At 46.0% G+C, this 23,766-nt stretch overlaps 1 protein-coding gene across 1 annotated transcript in view; it reads left to right on the top strand.

The window, feature by feature from the left end:
- Nucleotides 1-23,766, top strand: part of Esyt2 (extended synaptotagmin-like protein 2) — a 46,338-nt gene that overhangs the window by 3,103 nt on the left and 19,469 nt on the right. The window contains exons 4-9 of the mRNA XM_077706520.1: nt 1,962-2,010; nt 8,357-8,446; nt 10,403-10,492; nt 16,787-16,846; nt 19,994-20,155; nt 23,088-23,260. Of these exons, the coding sequence (XP_077562646.1) occupies nt 1,962-2,010; nt 8,357-8,446; nt 10,403-10,492; nt 16,787-16,846; nt 19,994-20,155; nt 23,088-23,260 (624 nt within the window). The remainder of the gene's footprint in view (nt 1-1,961; nt 2,011-8,356; nt 8,447-10,402; nt 10,493-16,786; nt 16,847-19,993; nt 20,156-23,087; nt 23,261-23,766) is intronic.

Here is a 23,766-nt window from a genome sequence, read left to right as displayed (position 1 = left end):
GCTACGCATGCGTAACTCAACACAAATACCTAAAAACTACAATCAAAATGAGGACTCAGCTTGCCCCCTGTGAGCACAACAAAGCACCGCACTGGATACCTTCCATCACTTTTGTGCACCAACAGCATGAAGATAATCAGCATGAAGATAAACAGCATGAAGATATCGTGCACCAACAGCATGAAGACAGTATGTATGGCCAAGATGAATGAATGAAACTTTATTAATTATATATTAATGATACGGGGGCCTTCTTAGCCTAGTTGGGGAAGAGGGAAGAAGGGAAAGGGAGTGGGGTGGCCGTCAGAGTCATCCGGTCAGGTCTGCCGCTCGCACGAACTCCACAAGGAAAGGATCGTGCTCCCGGCGCCCAAGTGAGGGGGCGGGGTTGTCCATTCTTCCAATGATGTACCAAGATAAAATTCAAACCAGGTTCTGTTTCAGTTCTGTACAACAACATGCTTGGCATCCGACGTTATTATTGGCTGGGCATTCTCGATATCTCAGTAATTGGCATGCTGCGCTTCTGCCTTGTCGTCTGCTATAAAATGCATCAGATAGGCCTGCCAGCACGGCTTGGAATCGCTGCAATCGCTAGCCAATGCGTACGCAGTGGATGAACGCCCTCTGCGGCCATGGAGACTCTCAAATGCAATGCATTTTGCCCCCCATCTTTGGAGCTTGCCTGCCTCGTGCCTATATAATAAAAGGCGTGTTCGCACCAGGCCAAGGGTTGGTAGATTCGGCAGTGCGTCTGCAAGCAAGTGGTGCTGATGGCAACACCACGCCAATGAGAACTCGCCAGCACGTCAGTGTCAGTCTGCACGCGTTCTCCAAACTTGCTTGCGGTGCAGTGAACGTTACAGTGGAAAAAAATGCGAGTTGACTATAGTAAACCCTACCCAAAAACGAATAAATCAACTTCAAAATGAAAAAAAGAACACATCCGCTATCGGGGATTCAAACTTGAAAATTGCAAAACAATGCATCGAATGCTCCAGATCGCTTGGCCACTAACCAGCTTTGTAAGGAACAAAAATATAGTGTATATATTGTATAGCCTGTTTACATTTTTATTTAGTTTTAGCATTCCAAGTAGCTTAGATGACTATTTCTTAAATAACGCTCATGCAGTAAGCGTCCCCCAAATTCCCACAAACATCTAACCTCTAGCAACTGCATTCCTTGGGCAGAAAAGCAATCGTTCACCCAGCGCAAAAAATGCTTTCTGCACCTTGGTTTTACGCTGTACAATAAAAGTTTCGGTTGGTTTTAATTCCTTAGTACCATATTAACTTCGCTGACTTTTCTTTTGCCTTCAATTGGCCTTAAATTTCTTTTACTAGCGTACCAATCAGCGAAGCGTCGCACGTGCACTTGTGTGGAGCGACTTAGAATTAAACTTTCATACAGTGTACAAACAAACAAGCCAAGGGCCCATTCTTCCAGGCACAAACGTGTCGTGGCTTAGTTTCAACTGAGCGAACGAATTGCAATGACCCGCTGGTGGCTGGCCGACTAAATACTGGGCCGATTGATTCTGTCAGAGGGTGACGAGCCGTGCAGTAGCGCAGTCAAGCCAAGCCATCTCGTTTTGACGTCATACGAAACGTCATAGGAAATCGGCAAGGAGAATGGAGAGAGGAGAACAGCACTTTCAAATTGCTTTTTCTAATATATAAAGTCACGTAAATGCAGCGAGGTTGGTCGAAACGTGGCCTAGGAACTCCGAACTACAATTTGTGAAAGTAATCCCGCAGTGTTTACAAATCACTGCAATGTCTTTTGAAGAGGACATGCCTCTGGCTCTAAAATTTAGGTACTACATATATCCGAAGAATTGATGCGAGACTTGTGCGAGTGGTGTTGTGTGAAACGAAGTGGCACCAGTGGGAAACTAATGTGTGTGAGTTCTTCTTTCAGGTGAAGGTAACCTTTCTGTTCTGTTTTTCTTTTTCCAGGGTGTCTGTTGCTGTGAGCGACTTGGAGAGCCAAGGGCAGGCAGACATGGCAAGCAGTTGCTTCTTCTTGTTTTTTTTTAGCCTTTTTCGTGGCTTGTGGTCGTGCGTCATGACAGAATAGTAAAAATAATGAATTATGAGTGGGCACTGTTGACAAAATAATTAGGATCATATTCAGATTTTTTTTCACGGCATTTGGTTGTGAATTCGTACGTAGGTCTAGAAAAACCACGATGACAGCGGCTCATGAGCGTCGGCCTCATTAATTTGAGAACTTTGTTGCATGCGCTACGGATTGCAGCACCATCCTGAGGAGCTGTAGTCAAAAACGTCTTTGAACTGGAGGTACAAATCAGAATTAAAGCCTCGCTTGTCCCTGACCAGTGCACCGGAACTTTTCCCACAGTATTACAAATGACATAGGGGAAGAGCAAAATGAAGCAGGTGCTCTGATTGATACGTTTTAACTCCATTAATGCTGTCTGCATTAACAAAATTCTTGTTGGCCGGTTGAACTGTAATGTGCAACATCTCCAAAGCGTCAGCAGAGGGTGTTCAAGGAACTTCTCAAACCAGCCGTTGGATCCATTAAACATTGCTACCGGTTGGAATGTATATCCTTGAATTTAGTTGTGAACACAAGTGAGATAAACAGGAGCGCCGATAAACAGGCGCTGTTAATCGGCGTTCCCCATCTGCCGGAGCCCGCTCAGCCAGGCGGGCGCGACGGCAGGACCCATTCCGCCAGCTTTGTCGTCTGCTTCAGCGACGCTTGTTCTGGGCCTGCTTTGTGCAGCTTCGCGTCCGTTGCGTGCTTCCTTCGCACGGGTTGATGAGCTTGTTTGACAGCACCTCCTAGATAACCACTACCTCACGGAATGAAGTTGTCGTACAGTAAAGATACCGCAAGGATTGCTTTTCAGGGTGGGAAAACAAAATGTAGAAATCGCATACAGACATCTGGCCACTGGAGAAATGCTACCGATTCCGCACTGCGTGCCACAAATGGGAGTACGTCCCATAAATTGGGGAATACTAATTTGATTGTGTTCTACATTTATTACAAAAGCTGACGGAAGCCAACTAGTTCTAACAACAAACAATTTTAAAAGTGCCCGCTACTTTTTCGCCATTTCTAAACTATGCTTACTGGCTCAAGCTCGGTATGAATGCTAGCCAGTCAGCTGGCATGCCGAATTGCTTCAGTATCTCTGCTCGTGTTGTGGGGGGGTGTAGCGCCGAGCTTCTTTTCTTCTGTTTTTTGAACTGCATACGACAGTGCGCATTGCATTATGCATAGTGCGCCCCACACTACTGAATAGTGCACTGCACTCCTCTGAGAACTACATCCAAATAGTCGAAAGCAGCTTGCTCCTTGCTATAGAACGCACGAAAAACACAAGAGTGCTGCTTGAACAATGATGACTGGCGCTAGGTGCTTCAGAAGGCAACAATACGTTTCAAATCACCTTAACTATTTGAATTGCATGAACAGCTACTCCTTTCATAAGATCAGACTAGTTGAGAGTATTTCCGAAACAACCACGGCTGGGCACGCTGGCGGACCCTTCGAGAAATACTTCCGTATCATGGCTGGCTCCACAGCACTTTCCCCCCCTGTCCAGCATGTGAACACTTGCGACCCCTTAAAGGGACACTGAAGTGAATTTGTCAAGCTCCCGTTTTTGCTTGCACTGCGTAGACTGGCTCAAATTAGCACACTTTTCATCGTTTATCCGGTTGACAAATCGGTAATTATTTTACAAAGCGCGAAAGAAGAAAAACTACCATGCGCGGTTTGCGGCGGCCGCACCAACTAAAGCTGTGACGTTAGGAGGAGCCGCACCGTGATTGGACGATGCCCAAGGTGAGCAACCAAACAAGTTTCGGTTTCGGTTTCGGTTCTGTAAAACACAACCGGTGGCGTTGTTGGATGGGCATTCTCAATAACTCAGTAATCATCGTACCGCGCTTCTGCCATGTTGTCACCTGTAAAAATGCATAAAGATAAGCCTCCCAGGACGGCTTGGAATCGTAGCATTCACTAGCCGAGGCCTACGCAGTGCATGGACGCCCTCCGCGTACCCGCAGACGCCCAAATGTCATGCGCTTTTCCCCCATATTTGGAGCTTGCCTCACTCATGCCTGTACCGTAAAAAGCCTGTTCGCACCAGGCCAAGGGTCTGTTCATTCTGGCCTGTGCCCACTGCCCGCAAGCAGTCGCTGCTTATGGCAACAGCACGCCAACGAGAACTCGCTAGCGCGCCAGTGCCAGCCTGCGCGCGTTCTGTGAACTAGTTCGTGGAACCATGAACGTTGCGGCCCAAAAAAGGTGAACTCAATGTAGAAAACATCGGCAGAAAACGAAAAAGTTAACTTACAAAAATCGCACAGGCCAAGGGTCTGTTCATTCTGGCCTGTGCCCACTGCCCGCAAGCAGTCGGTGCTTATGGCAACAGCACGCCAACGAGAACTCGCTAGCGCGCCAGTGCCAGCCTGCGCGCTTTCTGTGAACTAGTTCGTGGAACCATGAACGTTGCGGCCCAAAAAAAGGTGAACTCAATGTAGAAAACATCGGCAGAAAACGAAAAAGTTAACTTACAAAAAAACCATGAACGTTGCGGCCCAAAAAAAGGTGAACTCAATGTAGAAAACATCGGCAGAAAACGAAAAAGTTAACTTACAAAAAAACCATGAACGTTGCGGCCCAAAAAAAGGTGAAGTCAATGTAGAAAACATCGGCAGAAAACGAAAAAGTTAACTTACAAAAAACAAAAAGCACGTACCCGCGGGGACTCGAACTCGTGACTTGCAAAACACTTGCGGCAACATACCTAGCGCCTCAGAGCACTCGGCCACGGAACAGCTCCGCCGACCTTGGTAATATAAGGTATATATTGTACAACAAGTTTACACTTTTATTTAGTTATGGCCTTTCAAGCAGCTTAGGTGACTATTTGTTGTATTGCGCTCGTGCAGTAAGCGTCCCCCGAGTTTCCAAATAGCTCACGTCTAGCAATTGCATTTCGTAGACGGAAAAGCCTTCGCAGATGCGTAGTCGTGCTGCTGACCGCTGTGCTTGTTCGCCCAGCGCAAAAAAGTGCTTCCCGCACCCTATTTTTACGCTGTACGGTAAAATATCAGTTGATTTTATTTCCTTAGTACCTATATTGACTTCGCTGACTCTTCTCCCGCCTTCAAGAGGCCTTGTATTTTCGTATTGGCGTACCAGTCAGCGAAGCGTCGCATGTGCGCTTGTGCAGCGCTTGTGTGAAGCGACCTTGACTTGGAGCTAGATACAGTGTACAAACTAACCAAGTAAAGAAAGGCAGATTCTTCCATTCCCAAACGTGTCCTGGCTTCGTTTCAACTGAGCGAACGAATTGCGACGACCCGTCGGCGGCCGGCGGACGAAACGCTGGGCCGACTGACTCTGTCTGAAGGCCGGGGAGCCGTGCAGTAGCGTAGCCAATTGCGAGCTCGGCTCCTCTCGACGTCACACGAAAACGCCGCAGAAAATGGGCGAGCGTAAAGAGAGGAGGACAGCATTTTCGAATTAATTTTTCTACTAAATAAAATCGCGTAAACGCGCCCAGAGTGGTCGTAACATGGCCTGGGGACTCCGGACTACAATTTGCGCAAGTAATCCCGCAATGTTTACATATCACTTCAGTGTCCCTTTAACAGGCTGTCCAAATGTTAATTACGACACACAGATACGACATGCAGGTGGCAGACGCCCGTCGATGCCAACGTTAATAAGATAGCGAGAGGTGTAGATGTAAGCACATGCTGAAAATTTAATTTGTTTTTTTTCTTAATTAAATTAAATTAAATTTAAAAAAAAAACGCGAGCACTTCTTATGATGGAATATAGGTCATCATCCAGCTTGGTTCTTCATTCTAGAAAAACTATTTTCACAAACCAGGTCATCAGAACACATTGGTCAGCAATGCATCTGGCGTTATCCGCAAGCTGCATTGACAAAATTACACGAACGCACAGCGACAGTGAACATCGGGCCCTAATAATGACACCGGTTAAAATAAAGATAGCGTTCGGAATTCTTTGTCACCTAATCATGCTGACAGCGCCTTTCCATATTCATTGCAAGGCAGCAGCCGTAAATTTCTTGTGTGGAAATGTATGCATCATTGGCGCACACCTATAGATTGTGGGCGACCTTCATTGACGTTGTTTGTGCGCAGAAGAAGCATAAATCGTTAAGCGTGCGGCAGGATAGCGGGCAAGGTAAAGAAAGGCGATTTTCGCACTTCATCGCGTTACCATAAGCCGAATAAAGCTAGTGTGCATGTTGTAGGGTGCGATATTGCTCTAGCTCATTTCTTGTTTTCTTTTTTTTTTTCTTTTTTTTTTCCAGAAATCGTCGTCAAACGATTGCATCTTAGATTTACTGGGTTAAATCGGTATTTTTCAGCTCGTCTTGATTATTTTTGACTAAAGCTGGTTCTACATGGTGCGATTTTCCCTGCGAATTCGCAGATGCAGCGCCGCTCGTGCGGCAAAATGACCTTTTTTCATTGCTGCGGCAAAGTGCCAAATGTTTAGAATGGTTGAGCGTCTCCCGCGAATGCCGCTCGTGCGGCGTAGAGGAGCCGAACCTGTGGCCAATAAGAACACAGCTAGGTGAACGTCATGGCATCTCTGGTTGCACGCTTAGCAACCAGATGGCGTTGCTTGTCCAAGTGCGGCATAAGCGTGGGCGCACAAAAGTGACCAAAACACACACACGTGCGTTCACAACGCGATGTCGTGCGCCCTTTTTTATGAATGCTTGATCGGTGTCCATGCAAGTGGCGGACATCACAGCAGGAACGAAGTACAGAAGAACTGTTCGAGGTAAACCGAGGTGTGCTAGGCACACACAAAAAGCGAACCCAGGATGGCTTGCTGTGTTTGCCTTCTCTGCTATGTGTGCGTATATTCCTAAATAATTGGCGATTGTACGAAACCGCAAATAAACTCGTATTTACTGCAATGCAGTCTAAAGAAATGTACCCAGAAAGTAAACTAAAACCTTTTTTTTTTTTTTTTTTTTTTTTTTTTTGAAATCACAACAAGATCTGCTCTCGGGCGGTTTGCAAACAACCTGCCTCTGAAATGAGAAAATCGCGACATTCGCAGGCCATGTAGACGACATTTCCAGGCATTGTGAACTTCGCAAATGCGAATGTTCGTTCCACCAAATTCGCAGACAAAAAACGCGCCATGTAGAACGGGCTTAAACGTTCCGTGATAAAGAATAAGCGATTGTCACACATGTGGCGGTGTGCGATTACCCTACCGCTAATTGCGGCAGCGCCCCGTGATTTGGATTCCACGCGCATCTCGATAGCGCGCGCAGTTTGACATGTTAGAAGGCAGATGTCGCAGCGGAAGGAAACAAGCCCCTGGGGAGAGCGAGCAAAGGGAGAGCAACGTACAAAGCCGCAACGACGAGGGCGTTGCAACAGAGGAAGAGAGCGAAGGGAAAGCTGGGCGGCCGGTGGCGCGGGGACATTATCGGCTTGCGCAAATGATTTTTTTCTGGGCCACAGTCGGCGCTCCTCGTTATCTTACTTTGTGGTTGTGAATAAGGGATGATTTCGATTTGTGTGTGTGTGTGTGTGTGTGTGTGAGAGAGAGAGAGAGAGAGAGAGAGAGAGAGAGAGAGAGAGAGAGAGAGAGAGAGAGAGAGAGAGAGAGAGAGAGAGAGAGAGAGAGAGAGAGAGAGAGAGAGAGAGAGAGAGAGAGAGAGAGAGAGAGAGAGAGAGAGTTTCTGTCTTACCTACATTCAAAATGTATTAGATTACTGCACTTATCGAATTTGAGTACCCACACATTTACAAAACAAATAAATTTATTTTAATTAATATGTAGTATTTTTTCCTTCTTAACTCTATAGATTATCTTGAGCATCACAAAAATTTATTGCCTAGGTCTGTTACGCAGTTCCCTTCCTTCCTACAGGGGCACAAAGTAAGTAGAGGGAGGGCAGCTACTTAGGAGTGAGCAGTATAATTCTGGTGTTTTCTATGAGTTGTGCTTGGCAGGTGTTACTTTTTTTTTTATTAAGAACTTCAAAAGCACTGTTGGCCATCAAGTGCATTATTCTGAAATGACGTGTGTGTTATATTTGGATATTGAAAGAGTGCCATGTGCAAATGGGACAGCAGGCCTACATAAATTTCGTGCACAGATGTGCACTTGTGAGTCTTTCAAGTCTTTCAGATTGAGGGCAAAATGTTGCTTGGGGATACCATGCAGGCCTCTTTTCTTTTCTCAGTGACAGTACTAACTCTGCAGAGGGGCTGCCAAGCCAAAAGTTTTACACGCATGAACCAGTTTTGATCGTGTATGAAAATGGTCTTCGTTTGGGGGGGATGATGCACAGTGGCTGACCCTGGATGACACGAAGTCAGGCAAGATCCGCCTGCGAACCTTCTGGCTCAATCTCTCCTGCAACACAGATGACCTGGCTTTGGTGAGCTCCCCCACCGGACTTCTTCTTTTTTTAGGGGGCGAAGCCCCTTAGGGGCTGGGGCTGTTGGCGCCTCCTGTCGTTGTCATAATCATCATTCGTCTCATGTAGTCACGGTACTAAAACACCGGGAAACTCGTTTACGCCTCACACTGGAGTGCTTCGTAACGCGTACTAAAAAAACACCGGGACACTCGTTTACGTTTCATGCTAGAGAGCTTTGTGCTTCAAAGACAAGAGACTTTTAAGCAAAGCTGTATACAGTGTAGACCATTTATAACGTAACTACTTATAGTGTGGGACCGGATTTAACGTGGGTTTTCCTGGCCACCGGTAGGCCTCCCATAGAAGTCAACGCATAAGCTTACCGCTTATATAATGCGGTTGCCCGAAGTGCAATACCACTTATAGGGTGGTTTTTTGGCGGGTCCGCTGATCGACCGGCGCAGCTTAGGCATCGTTTTAGGGTTGCGAGAAAGAAAAAAGACATATTCGGCTATCCCACGCAGTGCGCACTCCGTGATCTTCTCTAATTTTGACATAGAACAGAAAAAAAATAGGCACCCTTTAGTTCACGTGTTCCATTTGCATGAACGTGATAGCCACAACCGTCATGGCTTGCAGCACCTCGGAATATAGCGAGCCCTTCCTCTTAAGAAAGAAATAAAGAAATAAAGACCGCACTGCTATTTTTATTAAGAGGTCTTCGTTTGAGTGATGATAAACAAGGAATGACTGAAAGGTAGATGGTAAACTGGTTGGGTTCGCGCATGTTTTGTTTATAGTGCGTGGTACCGCTTATAGTGCAGATTTTTGAGGCTCCTGCGACATACGTTATAAGCGGTCTACACTGTACGTTTACCTCCCAGCAGTTTCACCTCCGTTGACAAAAACGCCAAGGCGCCACGAATACACTTGTACACTGCATGCTTCGCCCCTCCCCAGGTTTCACATCAGTGGAGATGGCCCGGGATTTTTTTAGCAGGGAACAGCAGGCTAGCTTGATTAGTTTAACAGTTTTATGTGTGTTAGGTTAGTGCTAAATATCGCAGTAAAGCTTCCGTTTGTTAATTAAACTTCCTTTCAAGAGATGGCAGGCTAATTTATAATTCTCAAAACTAGGGGCCCAATAAGGGGCCACTTTGTGGTACATGGACTCGCTGGGTAGCTTTGCAACTCCACACATTAGAGAACCTAGGTTTGGTTCCTGGCTACGATGACTATTTTTCTGAGGAAGGTAAAATTTCTTCTCCATTTTCACGCCGCCATTTTGAATTATGGGGCTGTTCCGAACAAGGGCCCCCTCCTCGAAATTTCTTATACTATCCCCACGTCGAGGGGGAGTGCTTGCTCAGTATTATACAGTAGTCAACGCCGCGTATGGGGTGGTGCTGCCTTAAAAGAGGAGAGAGAACTTGTGGCGTGGCAGGGCAGGCACGATGCCCTTATCTGGGGCGTTCACGCGTTACCTTGGGAGATTGCGGGTGACGACTCAATGCAGCTGTTTAGGTGGGTGCTTTGAAAAGCAAGTGGAGCTAACGCATGGACAACCCTTTTTTTGCAAAATATTAGTTCGAAGAAGGCGGATGCTGCCCGTACACGGGCGCAGCCCTCACTCGAGATTATATGGTACTTTACACAGGCAGTTGAAGGCCTTGCTTTATTTCTGCGATGTTTTTTGAGCCAACCAAACATAATATCAAGGCCTGCCTAATTACCTAAGTGAGTGCTAACCATTGCTAACATTATTGCATTAATGTGCGGATGTTGACTGCTGCGATTTCTGTTGTTCCATCTATTTTTGTGCGGTTAAACAAATTGAAAGCCCTTGCTAATAAAAGCAGAACATTGTAACAAAGGTTTGGCTTTATATCAGCCTTAACTGAAGATTTGCTTTTATGTAGGGGAGTGCATTGCCTTCTCTGTTCATTGTATTATCATGCTTTGATCTCTTTCCAGCAAATGGAAGAAGTCAGGGCCATCTCAACTAAAACACCCCTGTCAGCAGCTGTGCTCATTGTATTCCTCGATTCAGCAAAGCATCTTCCGGTGAGTACAATTTAAAATGCCCTGTGTTATTTTTGTGTTAACTTGCAATGATCATAGCTGTGAAATCAGGAAAATTGAGTATCGTCTTGGGGGTTCAGTGACAAATGAGATATGAACATTAACGGGCAAATTTTGGGGTAATGTTACATATACTATGAACTGCAGTATGGGTCCTTCTAATGAGAGATTACAGTTAACATGGTTTTGTACGTCTACCTAAACTCTGCCACCATGTTCTCTTCATGCACAAAATAAGGGAAAATTGCATGGGCAGGTTAATATTTTTCTTATTAACATTTAATTTACCACTGGCTAAGCTTTTATAAGAGCATACGTTTGTTTATTTCTGTGCAAGATAGCATACTTACAGCTTTAGGTCTCTCAAAAGCATGCAATATGTTGAGCCAACGCCGCCTGTATAAACATTGCCTGACGCGTTGCCTGCTTTCCAATGGGAAGGGTAGGGACACTTAGTTCAGCCACTCCACCGCTGTGTGGCGCGCGCCGGCGGACAACCCTGCCTTACGTCACTGCTCGCGAGTCGCGAACACTGCACCCATTTCTACAGCGTGTGTCTGTCAGCTTGCCTCGAAAGCGTTGCAGCGCCGCCTGGGGAATGCTAGACAAACTCAACTATTTTGCATAGTTTCCGAGAAGCGGCGCTAGCTGGCGGACATGAAAGCACGCAGGAAGGCTACGGAGCGGGAAAGGGTAGGAGAGAGCAACAGGAGAGTGGCTGTTTGGCCATTTTTCGCTCACGCGTTAGGCACTGTTTATACAGGCGGCGTTGGTTGAGCTACCTTTGTTTGACTCTTACGTTGACGTGACCTTTGTCGGAGCTGTCTAGCTGCAGTGTAAGGGCAGCATGCATTTATGTCGGTGTATAATGCAATTGCAGTGCTTGTGGCATTTTTTGTGCTAATTTGTTTTTGTAGCCAGATTGGGATAGCATTTCGTGCTTATTTTTCATTTTCTTTTCTCGGCAAAATTCCCTGTTAACTTGATTTGATAATAATTGTTTTATCAATATCTAAAAAGTTATTAAAGCTGTCAAGCACTGAGTGCTGCTTCAGGCCATGCTGATTCGGGGACTGGTTGTGCAACAGGAATAAGTTGTGTAACACGTGTGTTTGTGTGTGTGTGCAGGTGTGGGTGTGTTGGAGTGAGTTGTCTGGATTGTTTACCATAAAGTTCCGAGCAAACACCCACCCCCAAAACATCACCCTTCCCCCTTTAGGGGTGCAATATTCAGTTTACTAAAAGAACCCAAACATTGCCCACCCCCTAAAATCGATGGCTTTAGCGCCGATGAGTGAACAAATTAAACTCAAATCATCTATTCGTGTATTAATGCGGCCACTTATTTGTCCTTTCTGCACTTGAGCCGACAGTTCGCCCATCTGGAATGTTTTCTTGATATCTCCGCAGTTTTGCTTGGAGGTGTGGCCACTATTTGTAGTTTTTCGCACCAGACCCAAAAGATCGTCAACCCCTTATTTTTCACCATCTCTGAAATTTGGGTGGGCATTATTTCGGAACTTATGGTACATAGGGTTTCAAGTTACTTTAGACATAAGGAAACTACGAGAAACCCGAGTGCCGCTCCTGCCGCTGGTGTGCGCAACCAGGCAGATGTTAAATTCAAGAAATCACATATCTACTCCACTAATTAACAAAAACCCATTCCTCGATGTTTTAAATGCTGGCTTTAAAGAACTTGTGCACAAAATTAGGAAATTGGCACCACCTGATAAGTAAAGCTAGCCTACTTTACAGAAATTAGGATCTTGCTCGTGGCTAAAGGTACACGTTCTCAAAGTTTGACCCCTAGATTAAGCACACCTGGAATCCAGGTGCGTGATGTGAAGTAGAACGCTAATGTATCCGGAGGTCATGGAGCAAGAATATATGGGAGGCGAAACGGCCCATTGCGGCAAGTGCATGCGAACGACCAGATAATGTCACAATGAAAACCAAGGCGGACTGCGAAGCTTCATCGCTGCGACGGCGAAGGAGAGGGTAGCGGCACCTGATGGACAAAGTGATAGCGGCCGCACTTACGGTATTCCGGGGCTGAGCAGTGAAATGCTGATTGCGGCGGCCGCGCAGTTTCTTCACCCGCGGCAGATGCCACTGGCTTAATGTATGACTAGTGCTTGTGACATTATCTGGCCGCGCTAGGAAGCCTAGTTTCGCCTCCTATCTTATTCTTGCTCCGTGCCTGAGGTTTACTTTGTGGACACATATCTCGGGTCATAAGCCGGATAGTAATTTCTGTAAGGTAGGCTAGCTTTAGTATTCATTAGCTGGCTCCAATTTTGATATCTAGGTATCCTCCCCTAAACCAGCAGATTGAAGTTAGCAATAGTTCTTGGTTAACTAGTAAAGCATTAAATTTTTTTCTGCCTGGTTGTATGAGCCACCAACAAAAACAGCATTCGTGGCTCCTGTAATAGTTTCTTTACAGTTCAAATGTCTAAGATAACTTGAAGCACTCCATGAGTGTGTTGTCATGTTTCTTGTTACTGGCCTGCAGGGGTCAGGCTTGGTGATTCTTGTGTACGTTTGTGTACTATGCACTTTTTTAAACCTCCATTTCCCCTCAACAGCTGCGATATCAGGGGAAAATAACACCTGAGCATATCTAATGCTGCTGCAAAATTGTGGTTTCATATATAACACTATCTTTTGTCGTAAAAGTTGTTGTGGAAGCACATGTAAGCAAAATAGAAACCCCAGAGATTGAATTTTTTTGACACACAGAACATTTACGGAGCAGAATTTTACAAATACATGAACTCTTCTTTGGCAACTAACGTGCGGCTCACGAAAGGAACCTCCTCATATTGGAACAGTCTGTATTGAAAGAACGGTTATAATATTAGCAGTTGTAGCTTTTCATGTAGTGCGTTAAAAATATAACCATAATGCTTCCCAAAAATATGTCTTATATTAAGGACTGCATTTTACTGTGGCCGTGCAAGTGGTGATTTTTTGCTTTTGAAGCAAACATGAAGTAAATAAAAATTTTGTTCAAATGGTTTTATGCCTAAATTTCAATACAGCTTTCGGTAAAAGCGTCTAAGTTGTTGAAACCAGTGCATAATACGCCTGTAACCTTTGCTCTAAATGGCCTTGATACAGAAAGAGGGGATTAGTGCTAAAGTACAACAAAAATTGTTTGTCATTTGACAAGAAATGTGGTTTTGGGGAGCACAGTGCAATAGACATTCTTATCCAGGTAATGACTGGTACTGCTTGCATTTGACCCCATTTTCAGGGCACGTTATTGGCCCTTAGCCAATAATGTGCACGGATTTAATTTCTTGAGTTTAAGTTCTTGAACGCTGCTATTCAGTTTTAACCTGAATCGAATAATTTCTTGTTCCCTTAAATTCAAAACTTCTGAATATTTGCATGCCCCTACATTTTATGTATATAAAATCGGCTGGAAATTGGCTATTGACGCAGCCTTCTTTTTTTTTTCCAAAATGAAAGAAAGTAGTATTATTATCATGAAACGTGAATTTCAGAAGGTAGGGCCTATCTCTTATTTCTTCCGCGACACTGCAGCAACGAGGAATCATGCACGAAATGCCACGTTCAAACTTCCGCAGTGCCATCTCCATCACAAAAGAACTGTTGGGCTAGTTGGTACGCTGTACAGATTTCTTTTATTCCTGCAGCACTTGTCTAGCACTGCTTTGTGACATCCCCACCAACTGCACTGCCTTGCTGCAAACTTTAAGCTTATAGGTGGTATTCACTGAAAAGTTTAGCTGTCAATCTCTTCGCTTGGCAACACTGGAAACGGCCATGGACATGGCGCGGCTTGTGCCACTGCGCCCGCACACCAAAGAAAAAAAATAAATAACCCTGTGCATCGTCTTCTCCATTTAAACCCAATTCTCCACGGTGGCATCAACAGATAGGTTATTAATCGCACTCACATTGGAGTCGAGGCATTACTTTGCGTTTGGTGGGGTAGAGTTTGGAACGTCCAACACACATCATGTGCTTAGGACGGACAAGTACCGCCATCCCGCGGAGCCCGAAGTAACCAGTGGCGACACACTCACATGGTTGCCTGCGTGCATGCCTCGCCAGTGAATACAAGCTATACATTGGCAGTACGAGCTTTAATGAGATTTAGAGATTGTTGCAGGTTTAGCTGCTGCTAAAAAGTGCTGTTATAAGCCCTTCGGCTTGTGTCATCATCATCAACAGTCCACTAGGTCCACTGCAGGATTAACACCTCTAGTGCAAGGCGAATACAGTTGCAACAAAATACAGTTACACCTCATTGATGTTTTCACGTTTACAGCATTTTCCTGGCAGTTGCATTCCAAAAACTTGGCCCCACTAAAACCTTTTCTGTTTAGTTGTACAAACTGTTCAGGTCAAACATTTGCCTATATTTCACAGGCCCTTGAAAAACATATCAGCAAGGTCTTGCTGCGCTAACTATGCAACAACAACAACAACAACAAAAACAGAATCACTTCAAGTGAAGCTTTACTCTACTCATGTAAGGGCTACACACCCCATCTCAGAGCCCAAAAGTTCAGTGTAGGCGAGAGCTGTAAGTTATGAAATGGAAGTCACATTGTAGCACAGAAAAAGACAGGTTCGGGGTTACTGTACATGCTTACCCACTTCCCCTGTTCCAAAAGCTTTTTGTCAAGAATATCATGACTTCTCGTCAGTGCATAGGGTGCATGCCACTACACCCAGCAGGCCTTGCGATGACTTGAGAAACCCTTGAAAATGTGATCACCCTGATGCCTTTTTTTTTCTCTCTCTGAATTAATGAAGTCTTTTTACGGGAGCGTTAGATGCTGCAAGCCATATCGAACGAATATCTCGTGTTTTACTCTACTGAAATTCAGATTTTTCATTTTTGTGGCTTGTCCTAAATTTACTCTGAACCCTCTGTGTGCATTCATAGCCGTGGAGTGCTGGTTTCATACCTTTGACCTGCATCTTTGCACCCACACAGCAGTTGCACTAACACTGACTGACTTTTGCACTGCATGCGCCCGCAATTACTAGAACCACCTCTTTGTTCATTTTATGGTGTACATAGAGATGAAACAGCACAGAATGCCTTCATCACTGCCGTCGAACCTCGTTGACTCGAAACTCATTAACTCAAAATGCAGTGCCACTACAAGAGCACCGCTCTATCACTTGGTTTTCTGTGAAATATTCAGCGTTCTGTATTTTCCACAGTAAATCAAGTGGGTTAGTAGGGGGAAAAAGTTCTAGAATTAAAGCTTCCTGTCATCGCAATGTATAGCTTCTGCAATCACTTCTCAGTGCCCACCGATCGCTTGTGCCACGAGTGGCGAGGGCTTCAAATTATCAGGTTGGGTGCACAATGAGGTCGAACTATACTGGAAATTTTTCCAGGGAAAACTACGGGACATTGAAAATGATGAAATATCTAGTATTTTGAATTTGCGGACATTGAGATGTTGAGGTTCGACTGCAAGTTGTAGCAGCCACGCAGTAGGAGACGAGCTTATGCTCAAGCTGTTTTGTCATCGCCTTTGCAAGCATCGGTGAAAGTGCACTGTTTGACTGCCACACTTGTTCTTTAAGTTGAAACAAGTTCTTGTAATCATACTTGTTTTAGTTGCCTGTGTTGGAGTAGAACCTCGTTGACGGGATTTAAAAAAAATGCAGGGAAAACAGAAAGGGCATGTCATTCAGGAAACCAAAAGTTCTGTAGCCGAAAATTACAGAAGCTAATCAAGTGTGCTTTGGTGCTTCCACATGAATTAGGCTACTGGAGCACTTGGAGAAAGCCACCGCAGTGGCCTGGTTGCCACTCAGCTACTTAATTTTGTGCTACACGTACTGAGGCCCAGCCCACTTATGTATTAGCCCGTGCATTGGTAGCAAAACACTTCTCATTCAACCTCAATATTCAAGTGAGCATTGCAGCACTTCATAAATAAGTGAATCAATCTTCTGATAGGTCAAATGTGCATATGAGGAAATTGTGCTATACAGGATTGTCTTAGCTGCAAAACAAATGACGAAGCCACTGTAACTTCCTGAAGCATAGTCCATTTTCTCGAATGTACACATATTAACTGAAGGATTGTGTGAACTGCAGAAGTATCAACGACGTTCTACTGCCATTTTCTGTAGGAGCATTCTCGTTTTACTTTGTGTCTGTTGAGTTCAATCGTGCGTTCTTCTTTTCTCTTTTTGTTTGCCTGAATGTGTCAGCCAAGATTTTGGCCGTAACAGCAGTGCTTGTGCTTAACTGTCTTGGCTCTGCAGCGTGTCAATATGATCCCTCCCAACCCTACTTACCCGAGGAATCGGTTTGCCAAGATCCGCGTAAGTGCATAGGCCGGGAAGTGAGTAAAGGTCGCCACGTGATACAGAATGTGTGCTTCGTGTCATCACCGTTGCAGGGCTTGTGTGTGTGAGTGTGGGAGCGGCTGCTGTTCTGCAGTGGAAACATGACTGTGCTGCCTTTCGTGCCTGAAGTTGAGTGCTTTGTCATGTCTGCTGCCAGTGGCGTAACGCACCAGTGAAAAAACAGTGTCCTTTATTTCTTTTACTTTCGTGTGTCGATTGGCATCTGTCAGCCTTCAGCTGGCCTATCTCTTATCCGTTGATACGTGTCTATTTTTATAGTTTATTTTACGCACATGCAGCTATGAGCTGGCTGAGCATGGCATTCTCACCAACTCTGTATACTAACAGAAGGTTGGCTTTGCTGCTTGGCAGTCTTAGGTGTGGTAGAATCGGCACGCATGGTGGAATGGCTGCAGCTGGGGTAGGGCATGACACGGTGTGGGGAATATCTTGTGCAACAATTTCGTGACTCTCCATAACATGATGGGAGCCACTTGGGTGGAGGGAGATTTACTCCTCCAATAGTCATACAGTGGAACCCCGCTGATACGTCCCCGGACTTACAACGACCCGCTTCTTACGATGGATCACGCAGTCCCAACAAACTCCCCATAAAAACAATGCATTAAAAACCCCGATAGAATGATGCTGGGGTGTGGGCGGTCCGCTTCATTCGACGGACCCTGGCACCGATATACCGGCGTTTTTCTCGCATTTTACAGCGCTTCACCGCCTTGTCCCGCCCTTTCTTTACTTTTAAACCCCGTTTGACGCTGGGTGAGGTACAAAAGTCCACACGCACGCCAGACCACTTGCTCAACAGACGCAAGCAAGCAGGTGGGTACTCGTGAGCAAGAGTTAACTTTCGACGGCCTTATGCGGCAGCAGTGCTCCAATGCACCAACCGCGAGAAGCCGACGAATGCGAAAAACACATACGACGCAACCCTGTGGTGATGACCGAACACCCGCTTTTTCCGCACGCTCGATCCAAGTTTCTTCTTTTCACGACGCTCTCTCACATATATCCCTGCTCTCTGCTTATCGTTGTCTTTCAAAGCCACGTTGTCACTCCACTCCTTTCGTTGCTAGGGTGTCTCAATTCACCCATGTCTGCCGCAAGGGTGGAGACACGTATACGTTGGTGCCGCCATTTTGGGTCGCTCACTGGCTGCCGCAGCAAGTCACTGTAGCAAGACCGTGCTATAATTTTCGCCGCAAAGCAATTTGCTCGTGAAGTTTGAATCATCTTATCTATTTAGCGTTGCTGGTCCTTGTTGGAAGCGAAAGCAGCTATGTGTTGAGCACTTTGACATAATAGCGATGGCATGGGACTGTTCAAAGGGCGTCGCCACCCTGTACGGGAGCTGTTCTTTTTTTCCATCTCCGCCATGTACTATCGTTCGTTTCACTTAGCCTTGGCAGTTTCACACTCGCTTTTGCCTACTCAATTTGCTCACCACGTCGGCCTTATCTCGTTTGCACAAGGCACGGGGCTTGCGCCGGACGGCACGGGTTTTTCGTAGCGTGGGGTGCTTGGCTGGCGGGCTAGCTCAGACGCCGTGAAGGGGAGGGGGGCACAAATTTTTTTATAAAACTTGGGATTCCAGGTAAAGGTCCACAAATCACGCAAGAACGCGCTAAATATAGTAGTTTAAATAAGTTGTTAGCCCACCTGTCACGGGAGACCGTCTAGTAGGCCAGCATTTACCCACACCCCGATCGTACAACACCCCGTCATACGATGCTTCCTTGCGGTCCCTTGAAAGTCGTATTATCGGGGTTTCACTGTATTACAAAAAGTCATGAAATAGTAGGAGTGTGGTGGAGAGTGGCAGAAGGGGCTTTGTAAACTAAATTGCTGTAGATACACTGTTTAGTTGCTGACCCTTCTCACTGAGTGCTTGTGCATGCTATCTGCATTTATTTTTTGGCAGCGTATTTTATGTGTAGGGTTAGTAGTTATTTTGTGTTTGGTTGACTGACAGGCTGGGCTGTAACGCATAGTTAAAGTGAACCTAGTTAAAGGCTGGGCCACATAGCAACAAGTCTGGAGAAATGAATCGGTTTGGAAGCTCAGGATTATTGCTGATGGTGCTGTTTCTATGCCGTTATGTCTGAAGTTTCTCAGCTCGAATGGAGAAGTGCATGCAGGGGCGTTTTCGACTGCATTCGGACCAGTGGGAGCATTTGACATCAAATGTTGCATGAAAAATAACAGTGAAAGTGTAATTTGCGTAACGGATAAATCTTCTTTGTCCTGCATGACATACTTGCACAGCTCACTCATTATAGGTCAGAGTCATAGACCCCTGAACTAGATAGAGTGTCTGCGGACCTTCATTCTTCTAACCTTGAGCAGGCAGTGAATTTACTGATGCACCAATCTTTTTGGCAGACTTAGAACAATTCAGAGCGAAAGATTTTTTTTTTTCTGGACAATTTAAATGTAGCAGTCTGTCTTATTATTGTTTGCTGTTATGTTTTTATGGTTTGCTAGGTTGTATTGGCTGTTTTTTTTGCACCGTGATCTTGACCACCAAAAATACTTCCCTTAAATACTCCCCAAGTTTGTAGTCAGCTACAAGGAGAAAAAAAGAAATCTCCTGAGCAATGCGGGTCACCGGTAGAGGGTATTTCGGCCGGTTACTGCATGTTTGGTGCAGCTATCGTCACAGGAACTTTACTTGTGGTTCGAGCAAGCGCATGTAATGAGATTGCATTAGTTTTGGAAAAATAAGCATTGCCTTAACAACTTTGCCGTGACCAGTTTTTCTAAAAAGTCCTTGGACAGCATTGCCATGCTGTCGAAGATTGGCAGCAAGCTTTGGCTAACCGTTAACCGGCTTATAAGGCTTCATCTGAAGGTAACGCAAGCTTTTAATTAACACACTAATAACCACAATAGCCACAACAACAAGGAAGACATGTCGCCATGAGTGTATGCCTGGAAGGAATGAGCTAGACAGAGGTGCTGCCCTCTAGTGTTCGTTTGTCCCTGTAAGCGTGCGGCCCGCCCTGGTGTTCTTTCGAGTGATGACTGTAGGAGCCATCAAGTGTGGGATTGGGGTGTCGTATGAGGCGTGACCGTGTCTTCTTCTGCCCCCGTGTGCATCACCAACAGAATGCGAGCAAAGCGGCCGGCGAGCCCAGCCCCCAGGTGCAACTGGTGGTAGGCCAGCAGGAGCGCTGGAGCTCCATCAAGCACAGCACCAATGACCCTGTCTGGGAGGAGATCTTCTACCTGCTGCTCAGCAACCCGGAGGTCCAGGAGCTGGACATCAAGGTCAGGGTGGCGGCCCCTTTAAGTGCAGAGCACTTTAGCGGCTCGCCTTGTCATCGTAGCTCACTCGCTGGACCCAATTAGATCCACACGGCGTCCTGGCGTCGCAGCGTAACCCAGTAGCTTCGAAAGCCAAGAGGTTTATATAGTCATAAGCGTTCGAAACTCTTAAACTGCTGGCGCTTGTCATACGTCTCACCGTTGTTTAGCACCAAAAGCCACCTGTAGGTACATTTGAGGCAAAATATATGCAATTAACCAGCAGCGCCCACGTTCATTTAGTTAGCAACGCTCGTGGGGCTGGTTTTTACGATAGTAAGCGGAAAAAAGTGGCAGTGCAACGCCAGCACTTGCGGGAGGAAAAAGCAAGCAAGAACAGAACTCCCAGTGGCGGAGTTTCAGGCAGCGGGCACGCGAGCACAGTGGAAGCGGGAAATTTGAATTGCATTGGGTGGTAGCAGTGAGTGGATAATGACGCTACAGCCCATTATGGCGAATCACTGCTCTGCACTTCCGACAGCTTTCACGTTGAGTGGAACGGCTTTAATTTTTTATACCTCCTTGCCAGTTGTGTACCAGCCCTGCCTTTACAGGAGGTGCAGAGGTCGTGGAGCAAGAATGTATTTGGGAAGTGAAACGCTCATTGCGGCAGGTATAGGAGCAATCGATCAGATATTCTCACAATGAATGCTAACATGGGCTACGAAGCTAGCTTTGCAGCTGCAACAGCGAATGAGAAGATAGCGGCCGTATTCATTCTATGGCCACACTGTGTTTCAGCGGCCCGGTGGAATGTCAATTGGGGCATCTGTGTACTTTCTTCTCCCATCAGCTTTTGCCAGCTTTGATTGTGTCGTTATTTAGCCACCCCAGGAAATGAAGCTTCCCCTTCTGTTTTGTTTCTTACCCCATGGAAGAGGGGAAACCATATTAATGGTGGTGTTAGGGCAGAATGGCATCCTCAGGTAAGGTCCAAGGTGTATGGGCTTACAAACTCCACAAACTCTTGACAGTGTGAAGTGAGCATTTTGCAACAGTGGTGGCGGCAAGTGCTTAAAAGGAGCATGAAAACTGCATATGACTTGCTCCATTGAGGTATTGCCTCAGTGGAGCAACACTTCTACTAGTTTTCATGCAACGGAGGAGCTTGATGACCCACCAGCGACTTTCGTGCACATGACTTGTGACACCATATGACTAATTTTAATTTACATAATTGGAGGTAGCTGAGAAAAAGCAACTCTAAGCTAAAAAAGTATTGTGTGTTGCACCTTATACTCGGTAGAATTTGAATTCAAAATAATGTTATTTTGCTGTGATGAAGTGAGTAAGAAGTCGCTACGGAGTAAAAACATTCTAAGAGTTAACATGATTTTAAGGTGAATGCTGTGAGTGCCCAGTGTGTCACATAGCCCTCACTGTGTACGTCACATAGTGCTTTTTATGTCATGTTATAGTAGTGGAGCAAGCGGTGATTTGAAGTCTGCACCTTAAAATGCTGGTTTCTCGGTGATTGCACCAACTCGCTGTGTCAAACAAAGTTGTAGTGAGGTATGAGCCACCCAATTGTTTGAATATTGGAATGTTTTAAAAACAAGTCTTCATACACCAAGCGCAAGTCAGCACTCAAACCCAAGCTAAAACCAGTACAGTGAGTGTTGCACAGGGCTTGAACTGGGCCTAGTGGATGTGGTACAAGTCTTTCTTTAGGGCAAACATAACAGCTTGCGATGAATCCCCCAAATACATGCAAGTGACATTTTTGTAACCGTCACATGTTTAAAGGGAAGCAAAGAAAGAACAACCAACATTGCATAGTTATTGCTCCAACACTAAGATCTCCTCAGTGTTGAACCTGCTCCTGTTTTAGACTTTTTTTTTTCTGCATTCTGATTGCACTGAAAGCAGTGTACGGGGGTAGTAAAAAACTGCCCAAGCTCTTTTACTGTAACCTGTTGTTCGAGCAGTCTGTTGAGGTTTGTTGGTGCTGGGAAAATAAAAGAGAGTTATAGCAGATCGGAAAAACGGTTCCGGTACGGTAACGTCTACCGTCTGGACGCCACCGCGCATGCGCAGAACCTTACCGTATACCGGAGCGACTTGGCCGCACGGTACCGAGACGGTCCGTCGTTCGAAAGCGGGCGGCCGCTTTGGAAGAGTTTGGGAGACGTACGATTGGCTCACGCCTAATCGAACGGATTGTAAATATGAGATCGCTAAGAAAAATGAGGTTGCAACAAGTTAAATCCGCGAGATTCTGACAGCTCAAGCAGCAAGCGAAACACAGTCCCGGCCCAACTGCCGTGGCTTGTGTCGTCGAGCGACGCATATCCGATAGCTTCTTTTAGATTAAATAAAGGCGATACTGCTACATAATTTGTATTGACAGCCACATGGGGCCCGTCTACAAATCGACGAGTGAGGAACAGGCGGTGTCAGGGCGAGGGACTCTCAAATACAACGAGAAACAGCCAGCCGTATGTACTGAGAGCCCCACTAAAAAAAAAAAAGTATGTACTGAGAGCCCAGCTTGACCTGCTGGCGCCATCTATTGAAATGTCGTAGAGGTAAAATGCCCGCTTCATGTTCACGCAGTCGCAGTTCGAATCTCCGTAGGGGCGTTGGATGCTTTTTTTTTTTTCTAATACTGTTTTTAGCGCTTTTGAGAACTGAAAACTATTACTTCAGCACAGGAAACGCCACAGACTCACGAAAAATTGCCATACGACGTACAACATAAGTCGCTCCCAGTCACGGTAGCATGGACGGTAGTTACGGTCTGCTATAACTCTTAAAACGAGCCTTCCCGGTACGGTCCGGTAACGGGTACCGTGTACCGTACCGGAACCGTTTTCCCGATCTGCTATAACTCTCTAAAGTTTCTTGTTCCCCTCCCTCCCCCTCCTCCCCCCATCCTGCCCCTGTACCACACCAGGTGGTGGACAACAAGTGCGGCCAGGTGTTGGGCCACTTGAGCTTCCGTCTGTCGCGCCTGCTCAAGGAGGAAGGGCTGAAGGTGGACGAGCCCCTGGTGCTCCTGGGCACGGGACACCAGGCCAAGCTGCAGATGACTCTGCAGCTGCGCCTGCTCTCCAGCATCAAGCGCAGGTACTACGTGTTGCGCTGCTGCACACTGCACGTGCCCACGTGCACCTCTTTCCTCCTCCCTCTCCCCATCCCTCGACACCTCTGGACAAGAAGAGCCTGTGTCTTGACGGCATGCTAGGTCCCATCCAGCTACGACCTGTTCCCTATCGTTTGACCCTGCATCTTGTATTCGTTCTGAAAGAGGGAACCCTGGAGGGAGTCATTATTGTGCAATTACATCATCAGCCTGAAATCTGGAACGTACAGGCCATCTACTGTTTTCCCCCTTCTTTTATTCCCCCGGGCAGTTTATGTGCAACTTGTTCACATGACAAGCGTGTTCAGAAATGCCATTCCCCTTGCGCCATTCTAGAATGTACGGGCCCCCCACTGGCCTTTTCTTCTTTCTTTTTTTTTTTTTCCCAGGTAGTTCTTGTTCAGCTTTACTTTATTTTTTTTTTTTTCCTGATGAAAAGTGTGCTAAAAATGCATTCCATTTGCGCCGCATCCTTCTCAGCATTGAGGTG

Source organism: Haemaphysalis longicornis, unplaced genomic scaffold (genome assembly GCF_048455015.1).
Source record: "Haemaphysalis longicornis isolate Haplotype H1 unplaced genomic scaffold, Haemaphysalis longicornis Haplotype H1 scaffold_4, whole genome shotgun sequence".
Classification (NCBI taxonomy): domain Eukaryota; kingdom Metazoa; phylum Arthropoda; class Arachnida; order Ixodida; family Ixodidae; genus Haemaphysalis; species Haemaphysalis longicornis.
Note: the sequence above shows the minus strand (reverse complement) of the source record. Positions and strands in the feature narration are given on the sequence as shown.